This window comes from Geospiza fortis, unplaced genomic scaffold (assembly GCF_000277835.1).
Source record: "Geospiza fortis unplaced genomic scaffold, GeoFor_1.0 scaffold92, whole genome shotgun sequence".
NCBI classification, from domain to species: domain Eukaryota; kingdom Metazoa; phylum Chordata; class Aves; order Passeriformes; family Thraupidae; genus Geospiza; species Geospiza fortis.
The window spans coordinates 2,147,416-2,160,633 of NW_005054389.1; the positions used below are offsets into that span (position 1 = coordinate 2,147,416).

At 42.1% G+C, this 13,218-nt stretch overlaps 1 protein-coding gene across 1 annotated transcript in view; it reads left to right on the forward strand.

Moving 5' to 3' along the window:
- SLC16A9 (solute carrier family 16 member 9) overlaps positions 1–12,990 on the forward strand; it is a 17,503-nt gene extending 4,513 nt beyond the window's left edge. Inside the window, exons 3-7 of the mRNA XM_005425556.2 lie at positions 301–528; positions 8,300–8,443; positions 9,280–9,375; positions 10,859–11,767; positions 12,088–12,990. Coding sequence (XP_005425613.1) covers positions 333–528; positions 8,300–8,443; positions 9,280–9,375; positions 10,859–11,767; positions 12,088–12,266 — 1,524 coding nt within the window. The 5' untranslated portion in view covers positions 301–332 and the 3' untranslated portion in view covers positions 12,267–12,990. The remainder of the gene's footprint in view (positions 1–300; positions 529–8,299; positions 8,444–9,279; positions 9,376–10,858; positions 11,768–12,087) is intronic.
- Positions 12,991–13,218: the final 228 nt, after the last annotated feature.

Consider the following 13,218-nt stretch of genomic DNA (forward strand, 5'->3'; position numbering starts at 1 on the left):
TTATTTAGCACTCAGCAAATGAAATACTTCTCTGCCATGCAGTGCTGGTGTATGTCCAACTCATGATGCTTTAGGTGCTGCTGTTCTGTTATCAGCAGTTCCAATTTCCACTGCAGTGTGCTGCACTGTTTCCTGCAGTGTGGCAGTTCCAGCTCCCACTGCCTGTGTGCTGCAGCTGTTCCCACAGGATGGCTGAACCAGCCCCTGGCTGAACCTGACATCTCTGCACAGCTCCCCTGTGCTCACAGCCCTGGTCAGGCACGTTTCTAACCCTGCTCTCTTTGTGTTTTGTCTGCACAGGTGCTGCCCTGCCTCTGCACCCAGCTGCCAGGATGGCGTTTCGGAAGCCCCCAGACGGAGGCTGGGGCTGGGTGATCGTTGTGGTTTCCTTCTTCACCCAGTTCCTGTGCTATGGGTCACCGCTGGCGGTGGGAGTCCTGTACCTGGAGTGGCTGGATGCCTTTGGAGAAGGGAAAGGCAAGACTGCTTGGGTTGGATCACTAGCTAATGGAATTGGATTGCTTGCCAGTAAGTGCAGAAGCAGTATCTGTCTTAAATTGAAATGTTTCCAATCGATGCTTTTGTCTGTGTGTTCTTTTGGAATTGTATCAAAGACAGCTGCAAATGAGGGTGCTGCATTTTTGTTTTAGGTTTATATTACATTTATAGTCTCCTTTATAGTTACATTTATGCATAAACTAGAGGAATATAATGATAAAAGAGCAAGAAAAATATCCCCTTTAGAAAATTCAAAATTGTTGTGTTTGAGTAAACTAGAAAAGCCACACTCTGAGAAGCTGAACAGTAATTTTGTTGATGCTTTTTCTTTAGTGAGACTTTAAGACTAGCATTTACATTATTGTCTTAAAATCAGAGCAAGCTGTGAGTCCAAAATGGTTCAAATGCTTTATGAAAAAAAGCCAATAAACAAGTTACTAATTTTTCAGCTCTAGCAGTAAACCTACCAGTGAGGGTGGGTGAGGGCTCCTTTTCATTCTTTATTTGAGAAAAAGCTCCCTTTGAAGGTTGGAAAGTTATGGGTAACAGTAGCATTAAATAAAGCAACTTTTCTGGAAGCTTTTCTGTAGTAAGACATTGTCACTTGGAGAGTAACAGCAGAATTTTAGGGAAATAAAACCCCACCTTGGAAATTCCTAGGTTGTTGTTTTAAGATCAGGCACAGGTATTTACTGGGTCATATCACTAACTTCTGTTTTTCAAAGATTTACCATGGGAACTATTATCTATTTGCTGGATCTGGAAAAAATTTCTTGTCAGCAGGGGAGCCGCTACAGGCAAAAGCAATAATGTGGTTTAATGGACAAAATGCAGCTCAGGATCCTGAGGAAAATCTCCTCAAAAGAAAGTTGATGTTCCAATAGCAATGCAGACCTGAATAAAGAGCACTGCTTTGTATGGCCCTGGAACTGATCAAATACTGGTGTCACACCCGTGTTAGGGTTTTTTACCACCAGGCAGAAGAGAAATGGGCAAAGGCAGGTGGATCACTAAGCACAAGAAGCCTATATTCAGTCTGAGAGTGTTATTGGATAAAGGACTGTAGATGGCTCTTCCATCATCCTTTTTTTCATTTTCCTGTGTTATGGGTATTAACTCCTGCTATTCATCAAGACCCCAATGTACTTGAGTGAAAGAGTGATGTAGGAGGAAAACAATGATAAACAAGGTAACTACTGAAGGAAAAACTAGGCAGAAGGAAATTTCAAGAGAACACCCTTTTAGGAGACCAGAAGTCTCTGGCTCTGTTAAGAGCCTCAGTCCCCTTTCCCTTATGTCAACATCGTGCTTTTTTCCAGATGTTAGTGCCCTCTCGCTGCTGTGAGCAATTCTCAGCACTGTGCTTTGTAGCTGGCTGCTTTTTGGCTGGGGTAGAGTTCATTTTCTTCTCAGTGGCTGTGTTTTGGATATGTGCTGAATACAGGGTTGATAATGTAGAGATGTTTTTCTTATTGGTGAGCAGGGCTAACAGAGCCAAGGTCTTTCCTGCTGTTCCTGCTGCCAGGCTGGTGAGGAGACTGGGGGTGCACAGGAGGTCAGGAGGAGAAACACCCAGGACAGGTGGCCCCAACTGACCACAGGGATGTTCCATGCCATGTGGCATCATGCTCAGTACATAAACTGGGGGGAGGAGGAAGGAGGGGGTCTTCTGAGAGACGGAATTTGTCTTCCCGAGTCACCATCACATGTGATGGGGCCCTGCTGTCCTGGAGATGGCTGAACTTGCCCTGCCATGGGAAGCAGTGAAGGAATTCCTTGGTTTGCTTTGCCTGCATGCAAAGTGTGCTTTGCTTTCCCTATTAAACTGCCTCTGTGCCAGCCCAGGAGTTCTCCACCTTTTACCCTTCTGAGTCTCCCTGTTCCTGCTGGTGGGGGAGTGAGATTATGGCTGCATGGACCTGGTTGTGGCAGAGGTTAAACCATGACAGCAGCTATAATAATGATGAATAATAAAAATCAATGATGAATAATATAAATCAAAGGTGCTCTTGTAACTGATTTTGGTATGGAATGATTAAATGAAGGTTTGGCAGGTTAGGAGGAGTGCTGTCTGTCCATGTGATTTTATTCTTTCAGTTTGGCATTCAGAAGTTTAATAATCATTCCTACCCTTTATGCCTTCAAAAGAAAGTGCAGGGAGGGTCCTTTAATTGCATTGATGTTATCAGAGTTGACTGAAAACAAAGTCTATGTTCCCAGCTTTACCTAAAATGAAAGTTCCCACTGTTTGTCAAGCTGGGATCTGACCCTAATGATAAATCTACTGAATTTCCTCCTTAAAAGTATGCAATTTTATGATACAAGTTGTTTAGTTTTAGTTTTCAGCTGATGAATAATGTTATCTTTAAGTGGTATATTTTGAAGTGCCCCTTGATTAGTGTGATGGATGTCTAGAGAATGTCATCAAATTACTTCTAAATTTTCTTTAAAGCCTGTAACTTGATACAGTCTTTTTGCCAAGACTCCCACACTTTTAATTAAGGCTCTACTGGAGAACCATTAAGATTCTTCTGTGGGATTTCTTCAACTTAACATCACCTTTCTGAAGCTGTAGATGCCAGACTGGAAGGGGAGCGACAATTATGGTAGATTAGCAGCCACAGCCAGGAAATAAATCAGAGTCCATTTTCTTAGGAAGACTTTTCTCAGAGAAAGTTGGGACCAGTGACTCTGCTGTATTAATACTGTAATTTCACCAAAACCAAGAAGATATATATAGCATCTGGCACAGAAAAAGGTTCTCTGTCTTCTCCCCGTCCTTCTGCTCATATAATCTGAAATTTCTTTTTAAGCAGCTGATGCTGGTGAGCACTTTCATGTTTGCTGCTTTGGTATCCTTTCTAAAATGTTTACTTCTGACTTATGTGAGAGCTAAACTTAGACTGGAGACATAGAAACCCAGAACAGCACCTTGTTTATTTGGATCCATTTCCTGGGCACCTGGTGTTTGATTTCTGTCCTTTTGCTCGCAGCACAGACGGTGTTGCTGAGGCCAGTGTCCAGCCTGAGCTGGAGAAGGGAACGGGGCAGGGATCCTGTGAGCTCCTCCTCGCAGGATGGCTTGGGTTGTGACTTTCTGTGATGAAACCTTAAAGAGCAGTGCAAGAAATGTGCCTAGAAGAGTGACAGACAAGCATCAGTGTTGTTGTGGAAGGCAGAGGTGAGAGCTGCCCTGCAGAATTAGGTGTTATGACATTGGTCAGGCTATGGCAGATGGGGCACATGGCTCCAGGGCTTGTTCAACAGGAAGAAATTGAAAAAGCTTAGTAGGTTTCCCTTACTAAAACAGGCCAGAGGAGGATATTTATATATACTCTTGAACATCATGTCTCTTCTGCACCAAATGTTCTTAATTTTGCATCCATTTGGAGCTTGAAATTAAATTTAATCCATGTTCCACGTGTTAAAAGCAAAACAAAGACCTTGGCGCCTGTAATTGGCACCACAGCTGTTTATAGTAAGGGTTGACTTCACAGTCCTTGGCATAGGAGGAGACAGCAGCAATGTCTCCATTCCCACTTCCCTTCATTAATGGAGGGAAAGCAAAGGGAGGATTCTCTCTTGAAAGACACGCCTTGATGATTTGATGGGACGTTTCTGCTGATCTGAGGCATGCAGTGCTAGATGTGTAAAAAGCTTAATTTTGTGTTTTCAAGCAACAGTTTTACTACTCTGTAACTGCTTTTGCAGCATCTCCATATTTTTGACCACAAACCTCACACAGACATAGCCCCCACTGCAAAGTATGGATGCTGTAAATAGCTTGTGCATAGGGGAGAAGGGTGTTCCCAAGATTCCTCTGAAAAAAGCCCAGTTCATATAACAAAGTTTTTTAGAGGGGAACTGTCTTTCCAGTCAGTTGGGAGTGGGTTGCTGCCCAGTGTGAAAAGCTTTTTTTCTGATCTATATTCATATCCAAAGTACAGGCATTTGGAGAATATTATATTTATTATAACCAGGTTTTAGAAATGCACTTAATATGCAAAACATATTCTTGTATTCTGTCCAGTGGATTTTATGTGCAGTCCATGACCATTTTTTCTATCTACAGTTTCAACAGGCTCGGACAGATGCCCAGGTAGGGTGGGTCAGATTAATGCAGATGATAAGAAAAAGAACTCAGTTGTCCAATACAGTTTGTTTAGCAAAAGGTTTTGTGTATGAGGTGAAGGAGGGAGGATCCTTAAGATTAGTGAGGGTGTGTTGTTTTATAGGGTTTTTTTTGTTTTTTTTTTTACATTATGTGAAAATATTGAGGAAGAAAGTTCTTCTTGATGTCCATAAAACAAAACAACTTTGTGCTTGTCAGGAGGTCAGCACATTTCTGTAGGTTTAAGTTCCTGAGTGCAGCAGTTGCCTTGTTTTCATGTCTCATGGACTCACTGGCACATCCCGATCTCACTGAGGGTAAAGTATTTAACTCAAAATAATTTTAATAAAAATACCAATGTACAAATGATCTCTCCTAGGTGTTTTTCCTCTTTGGCCCCTCTGTATGAAGATCTCCTGTGAAAACCAATCTTCCTTCTGCTTCCCATTTTGTCTGGGGATCATGTTGACTGCTCCCCTGATAATTGTGTTGCTGACTGCGAGCTATGACAGGTTGTGTGCAGAAGAGCAGTGTCTGCTCCTGTGCTGAGTCTGTCTTCCTAGAGTTAGCTGTCATTCCAATAAACTGCTGCTATCTCTTTTTGATTGAGTTTGGTCTGGTTTTAAGATACATCATTTGGAAAGGAAAAAACCCTAGGGATTTTATTTGTAAAAGAGGTAAATATTTATCAATGTCATAAAATATTGTACTAGTTCCAGTGCTAACCCCTGGAGCTGCTGGCAAACTGAACAAAATGCGGGCTTAAAAGCTGTTTTCCATGCTTACTATTGAGGATTGCCACTGGGATTTTTTTATGTTGTTCATATTATGGTGAGAGTAGGCTAATGAAAACCCTTAAGCTGCCTGAAGATCTGTTTCCTGTGTGGCTGTATGCAGACTCCTGCAGTCTTCAGAATGCCCACTTTGAGCAAAATCCACAGGGCAGGTCTCAGTCCCACTCTGTGAAAGTTGGATTTTACTAGAATTTATTGCCTTCAGCCCATTGTGCTTCAAATATTTGTAAAGAATGATAAGTTTGTGTACAGTCAACTCCTGGGCAAATACTGTGGTGATAACTGAAGGTGCTGTTCCTGGTGGAAAGAAAAAAGCCAATGCTATGGGAAACAGAGAAGGAGAAGCAGTGTAAGGAGGCAGGAAAGGAAAAAGATGCTGGCTAGCCAGGGGATTTTCTTTTGTGGTTCATTTTCTAGCAGTGTGATGAGTGTGAAAGTCGTGCCTAGTGTGAATGGGAAGATGGAGCTGCTTTTCTGCTCAACTCAGAGACCTACAATAATTATTTTAATGTTTACAGTGGTGCTCCTTCTTATAAACAGGGCCGTTGCTGAGTTGCCAGATGTCTTGCTCTGTGAGATGGCAGATTAATACTGAGCTCTCTGGAGCAGGTTCTTCACTTTTGTGCAGGTTGTTTTCCATGTCAGAGTGAAAAGATCTCTTTGTACTCTTTGTTCTCCTTTGGGATTAGATTTTGTAAGCGGAGAGGCTGGAAGAGCATCTCCTTGGGCCTTGTCAGGGATGCTTTTGTTCATGTTCCAGTGAAGATATCTTGTCAGATTATGAAGCCACATCCTTTATCTCTGTGTCTCTCTTGTTCTGGCTTGGGGTCAGAAGGTCCAGTTTCACCTGGGATGTTCTAGCAGGGGTCAGTGATGTCTGTACCAGCACCACCACGCCAGACTGGACAGAGACCTTCTGAGAGTAGCTGTGTCAAAATATAGAGAGCAAGTGGAAGGGAAATGCTGTTTGTTTTAGCAAGGTTGTAGGTCAGAAATAACGAATAGAAAGAGTGCAAATTCCTCTGCTTAATTGTATTATGTTAACACTACTTTATTTTCTTTTAGTGTAGAAGAATTCTTTATACAATACAGAGTCAATCCTTTGTTCATTTTTAAATCCCGTGGTTTTAGGAAACATACCAATCTTAATTTGCCAGTTCTAGTAATTAATTCTAAGAATCAGCAATGTTCTTAGCCTTTGTTCTCAGCATGTCACCCTGCCCAGGTTATGCTGGCCAGCTTTCATTCCCACAGTGTGCTGACTCTTGAGAAGCAGTAAGTGCTTAGATCTTCCTTCTTCATTGCTTCCAAAATCCAATTAAACCTTTCTTTCCTGGAATATTTTCTTGATTCCTCTGTAACTCTGACTCTTTGCCTGGATAAGCCCCAGCTCACACTCACCCCCCTTTATGTTCCCTGGGCAGATAGCTCTAATGTAGGGCAAGAGTTCTGGCCTGCCTTGTCTTTGAGGATCATTTCACCTGCTGACGAATCTCTGCTCCTGCCTGCCTGAACTGCTTGTCCCATGGCTGGCAACCACAGGAAAACCTTGCCTGCATTCCCAGCTGCTCTCTCCTGTCTACAAACCTAGGCAAGCACCATCCCCAGGCTCCAAGTGTTTACCTCGTATCACCTTTCTGGGCTCACCTCCCATCTGCTGGGAATCTGTTCCGTGACTCAGGGAGCACTAACCTTGACAAATGGCAGACTCCAAAATTACTGCTCGTGCAGATTGAATCGACCATGGCATGTCTGTGCATCACTTCACATGAGAGGCAGATGTTGTAAGGTGGTTTTGTTTGTTTGTATTAAATAATGGCATTCATCTGTGCATCTAACTTCTAATCTCAATATTGCTGAGTTTAGAAATGAGGCTAACATCTGAGTTTATGTATGAGGGTTTGGGACTGCAGGGTTTCAGATAAATTGTCTTTGCAAGCCAAGTCCCTTGCTGGTTGATTATTTATGCAGGGCACCAAGCTTGCATGCTACTTAAGACTAAAAGGTGTATTCCAGGTCACACAGCTGAGGATAAATGCTTTTTCTACAATTTCTGTGAGGAGAGAACTGGCTGAATAGAGGCAGGGTGTGAATTCTGCCTCTCTTGGTTCTTGTTTTGAAGAACTGAGAGCTAAGAACTGAGAAATATTGGGAGTGAACTTGAACGTTGTTATGGCTGCTCCCAGTAAGTGACTTTTATTTTCTGTACTTTTACAGGACCAGAGATAGGTAGTAAAGGGTTCTTTGGTAGGACACCTGACTAGTGGGTATTTAATCCCCTCCAAAATCAGGGGAGAGTGATGTTTGTCCTTGCCTGGTATGCCAGCAGAGGTTCCCTCTGTGTAAGCACCAGGTGGCATTCTTACTGTGACCACGATCCCCAGTGACTGCTTTTCCATTCCAGTTTTATACATCACATACCAAGGTGAATGCAGACCCTGCATTTCTGAAATACAGTTTTTGTGCTCTGGCAAAAAATACCTGCTTGCTTAAGGCCTGGCTGATGTCCTGCATTGGTTTTGTGTTTCAAGATGAAGATTCTTTTCAGAGCCTTTGTACACCTAAGTTCTGTGGTGACAGTGTTGCAGTCCAGTATGTTTTGGATCTCTCTATGTGTAAGGAATGTTTCCCTTGCTCTTTCCCCCCCAGCCCAAGGACCCTTTCATGGCCTTGATGTTCAGTTTCTCCTTGAGAAAAATTTTGCTAGCCTGACCATGAATATTTTTATAACTGATTCAGAGAACCCTGTGAAAACGAGTACTCTGAAACGTTATCTAATATAATTATACATGTAAATAGTTGTCATAAGAAACATTTCCACAGATTGATATTTTTTTAGAAGTTCTTCCTGGTGCTGATGTTTACTTGGAATGTTTTTCCTGTTTTTTCCCTCTAGGCCCTGTCTGCAGTATATGTGTATCATCTTTTGGAGCAAGACCTGTAGCTATCTTCAGTGGCTTTATGGTGGCTGGGGGCCTCATGATGAGCAGTTTTGCACCTAACATATACTTCCTATATGTTTCATATGGGATAGTTGTTGGTAAGTAACACCTTCCCTTCATTTTGAGACTTAGTCTTCATTATTTTGGGTATTGGTTTATGAATATGAAATGGGAAACTGATTCACAGAGGTAGTGGTAGTCTGGGACTTCATTTATCAAGGAATACTTGATTTTTGGGCAGGGAGGGATGTTGCACGGGCAGGCTGTTACCATGTAGTAAAAGATAAAAACAATGTAAATGTTCATAAGGGTTTGAAAACAGTTTATCCTCTGTTGACACAATTGTTAGAGAAGGAGAAGCTGAGGTTTTATCTAAGGGCTGGAATCGAGCAAGTCTTCTGCTGGCATGAAATGCCAATCTTAAGGGAATAATATCTCTCCTAGAATTCTGTCACATACTCATTCTAATTTGATAAATTAGGGATCATTAGGGAGCAATGCTGTTCTGCAGAGAACTGGATTGAACATAAAATGCTGTGCTGGAGGCACGAAAGCGCTGCTCTCCTGGCAGGTGGTGACCTGCCCTCTGTGCTGCCGTGGGTGCCGTATCAAATTAACTGTGTCAGGCACTTGGGCACCTCTGTGGCCAGCAGGGCACCGTGCCACAGGCAGGCAGCTCTGCCCAGCCCTGGGGCCTGCCCTGGGCTCAGAGCCCTGTGGCCCTTCCACAGAGCACGGAGCTTGGCTGGGAGCTCCTCAAAGCCAGCCTGCTGCACCCCGCTCAGCAGCAGGGACAGGGAGGTGGGGCAGTGCTGAGCAGGGTTAAAGGTACCTCAGTACCCAGGGCACACCATGGCATCACCTGGGGGATAACAAAGGGGCATTCCTTTCCTAGAGGATGTAGCATGTTTGATATCTAACTCTTTTTATCCAGGTCTTGGATGTGGCCTTTTGTACACTGCAACAGTCACCATCACGTGCCAGTATTTTGACAAACGCAGAGGCCTCGCACTTGGTCTGATTTCAACAGGTAGGACTTTATTGTCATTCTCTCCAGCTTATCAACTCTGATACAGCCACCCTGGCAATAAAAACCAGAAGATTATGTTTTTCTCAGCAACTTAAGAAAGTTACTACTTTCTTAAACCAAAATATCAGTAGCAATGAAGGGAAAAACTGAGGCTTCACATAAAATAGTAACTACACTTGCAGGTTTATGCTATGGGTCATCAGTATAGATGAGGAAAGGATATTCACTGGAAACAGGCTCATGTAGGTTGGGCTGTGTGCCATGGATAATGAGGGGAAGCATTCCATAGAGTTCTCTTTTTCCTCTTTGTTCTAACCCAGGATCAGAGGTGAGAAAGAGATTGGAGATGCAGGATACAAATGCTGCATCACCACTACCTCACATTAGCTATACCTCTGCACTTTCTAATGGCCGAGTAGGAATGGTTACAGATGGCCCTTGTGCCATGGGGTGTCTGCTCTGACCTCTTTTCTCAAGTAGCTGTCAGTGAGGAGACACAGGATCAGTGTAGTCAGTGGTGTGAGATACTAATACCTCATCCACACAAGCTGAGTGAAGAGGAGCCTCTGCAGAAATGTTCCTTGGGATCATTTTCAGTGACTTTGTTTTAGATTCCAGGTAGGTTGCCTTAAAGCCTGATCTTATTGTGCCCTGGTTAATTTTAGTACCTGGAAGGCAAAACAAGCATGGATTTTGTAATTGATTTTTCCTCTGTTTAGCAGCAGACAGTCTTCAGCAAATAATTTTAAAGTTTGTCATATAAATTGACTTGAAAACCAATGTTCTGTGTCTGTGAGAGGACACCCACTAGTTATAATGGATATGTGCTCACTTCAACCTAGAGCCTTTCCTTTAAATTACTGGGATTGCATTAAATACTTGTGCTCCTAGTAATTTCTCACTCTTCAGTGTTTTCTTCTGAATGGCCACATTTCTCAAATGCATGTTTAGTCCTGTAGAGCTTCAGATATGCCTTTGGGGTAAACTCCCACCAGGCAAACCTGCTCCTTAAAAACCAGGCAACCAAGGGCTGCTTCTAGGAGGGGTCTTGGTGAACTCCTGGTCCATTTCTGCCTAGGAGGAGGAAGAGAAAAATGTTGGAGTGGGAAATTCTAACTGTGCTAACTCAAAATGGCACCTGAAGGGATACATGTATACAGAAGAGTGGCTTAATAGTTCTTTGATGTTTTTAATCAGATATAGTATTGATCCTACTTGTTTTTTAAGTGTCTGCTAGTGTTATTTGTCACGAAGTGTTCAGATGTTTTGGGAGATTTTTTTTGTGTTGTTGCTACTCAACAAAGGAACTGTAACTTCAGGAGGGATGATGATTTACTGGTTCATTAAACTTGGGAGAGAGGAGCACAAATGAATTACCATTCCTTTGGCAGTGAATTCATAGCTGCTGAATTGTAGAATTTTGTTAGAGTTGAAGAATAGTCTTGGTTCTTCAATGTAAACCAAACTTATTTTTCTTTTATAGGCTCAAGTGTTGGACTCTTTATATATGCAGCACTGCAAAGAGAGCTTATTGAGCTGTATGGACTGGATGGGTGTCTGCTAATAGTTGGTGCCCTGTCTCTAAATATATTAGCTTGTGGCAGCCTAATGAGACCTTTGGAATCATCCAGTTCTCCTCCACCAGAGAAAATGTTTGTAGACAAAGTCCCAGATCAATATTTTGTTTACCATGAAAAGGAAAAGACCATTGAAGAAAACATTAGCATCCTTGAAAAGGGCTATATTGATGAAAAATCTGTGAACAATGTGCCTGATTGCAAACAGGATAGCATTTTGAATAAGAACACATTGAGCTCAATAAATGTAAATGAGAAAGACACTTACAAAAAGAAAGTTGTAGAACAGACAAACTTCTGCAAGCAACTCGCCAAGAGGAAGTGGCAGCTCTATTTGACCTACTGGAAGGAGACCATGGTTCTTTTCAAGAACAAAGTATTTTCAGCTCTCTTTGTTGCCATCTTGCTCTTTGATATTGGTGGATTTCCTCCTTCTCTGCTCATGGAAGATGTAGCAAGAAGCGCAAACATTAGTGAAGATGACTATTATATGCCCCTTATTTCCATTATTGGCATTATGACGACTGTTGGCAAACTTATTTTAGGAATACTGGCAGATTTTAAGTGGGTTAACACTTTATATCTCTATGTAACTACCTTATTAATGACAGGAGTGGCCTTGTTTGCAATTCCATTTGCCAAAAGTTACCTTACGTTAGCGATGCTTTCTGGGATTTTGGGCTTTCTGACTGGGAACTGGTCAATTTTTCCATATGTAACAACAAAGACTGTGGGGATTGAGAAACTGACTCATGCCTATGGGATATTGATGTTCTTTGCTGGACTTGGGAACAGCCTCGGACCACCAATTGTAGGTAAGGGCAAGGAGTGGATATAAACTGAACATGAGCTTGTCACAACCAGACAGAATGCTTTTGCATGCCTAATAGTAATGGACAGATGAAATCAAAATCTGCAACAAAAATAAAAGCTGGTTGGCTGATTATGTTTGTGATTTGTGGGAATTTTGAGGGAAAACACATTCCATGTCTCAGAGGTCAAACAGCATTTTAGATTCGGCCTATTTAATTTAAATTTGATTTTGTTGTTTGGGTGTTTTTTAACTGTTGTTTCTCTATGTTGCCAGTGCTGTGTTGCATTTCACTGATGAGCTTCTCTCTTATCCCACCCCCAGGCTGGTTTTACGACTGGACACAGGAGTACAACACTGCTTTCTACTTCAGTGGCTTCTGTGTCCTGCTGGGGGGATTTCTCCTGCTGTTGGCGGCGCTGCCCTGCTGGAATGCCTGCACCAATCAGAGCTCCAAGCTGCCTCCAAATACTTACTCCTACAAAGTTGCATCTAACGCTTAGGTGACAACTGGAAAACACTTTGCGCCTTTTTATATTATATAGCAAAGTATTTTAGTAATTTTCCACTTATTTATGAAGCCCACAAATCCTCTTTCCACTAGAAAAATTCCATTGTTGCTTGTTGTTCAGTTTCTTTTTCTTCTTCTATTTCTTTTTTTAATGTTATTTTTAAAAACGGTCTTATTTTGTGTACTATGCACCGTGTTTTCAGCCTTTGTCTACTGTAATTTCCTTTCACCCTGTAAAGGGGGTGTTCTGCTGTATTATCAGCTGTACTTTTTTTTAAGGGGGGGTGGTATGGAGGGGTGAACACTTTGAAGCAAAAATGAAGGCCTGTTCTTTATAGAAGGCTGGCATTTCTGCCTCCTTCCATAGGTCTCCAAGTTGCACAATTAGGCTTTACAAAACAAGAATTTGCCTTATTAAAATGTAATACTATGGCAAGGTGCTTTTAACTTCATGCTTAGATTAACTTTTTTGTCTTTTTAAAGTTTCTCCAATTTATGATTAAGTGCCAGTTGTGGGAGGGAGAAGAGGGGAAACAAAATCAACCTTGTGTTGCATAACTGAAATGAACATTATGATGAAAGTAAAGATTCTTATTACCACTGCAACTAAGAACCATGTTTATAAATACTGCACATTTTGTGAAGCCTGTTTATAAAAGTGTTGAACCAAAACCTTTTAAAACCAAGGAATAAATGTGATTGTTGAAACCGTGAAAGGAAATGTTGACTTGGTTATGCAAGCTCATAATCTTTTTATCAAGGTTGGAGAGATGCTCACTGAAGTCCACAGGTGAGTGTTTCTAAGCAAGGCACCCAAATTCTGGTGGTCCCGGGGCCCTCTGTTGTTACACAACCACAGTTCAGTGGATTGAAGCTGCTGCAGAAAGTTTAATAGGGCTTGTAGGGCTTTTAACAAGGTAGACCTCATTAAAAAGGGGAAATTG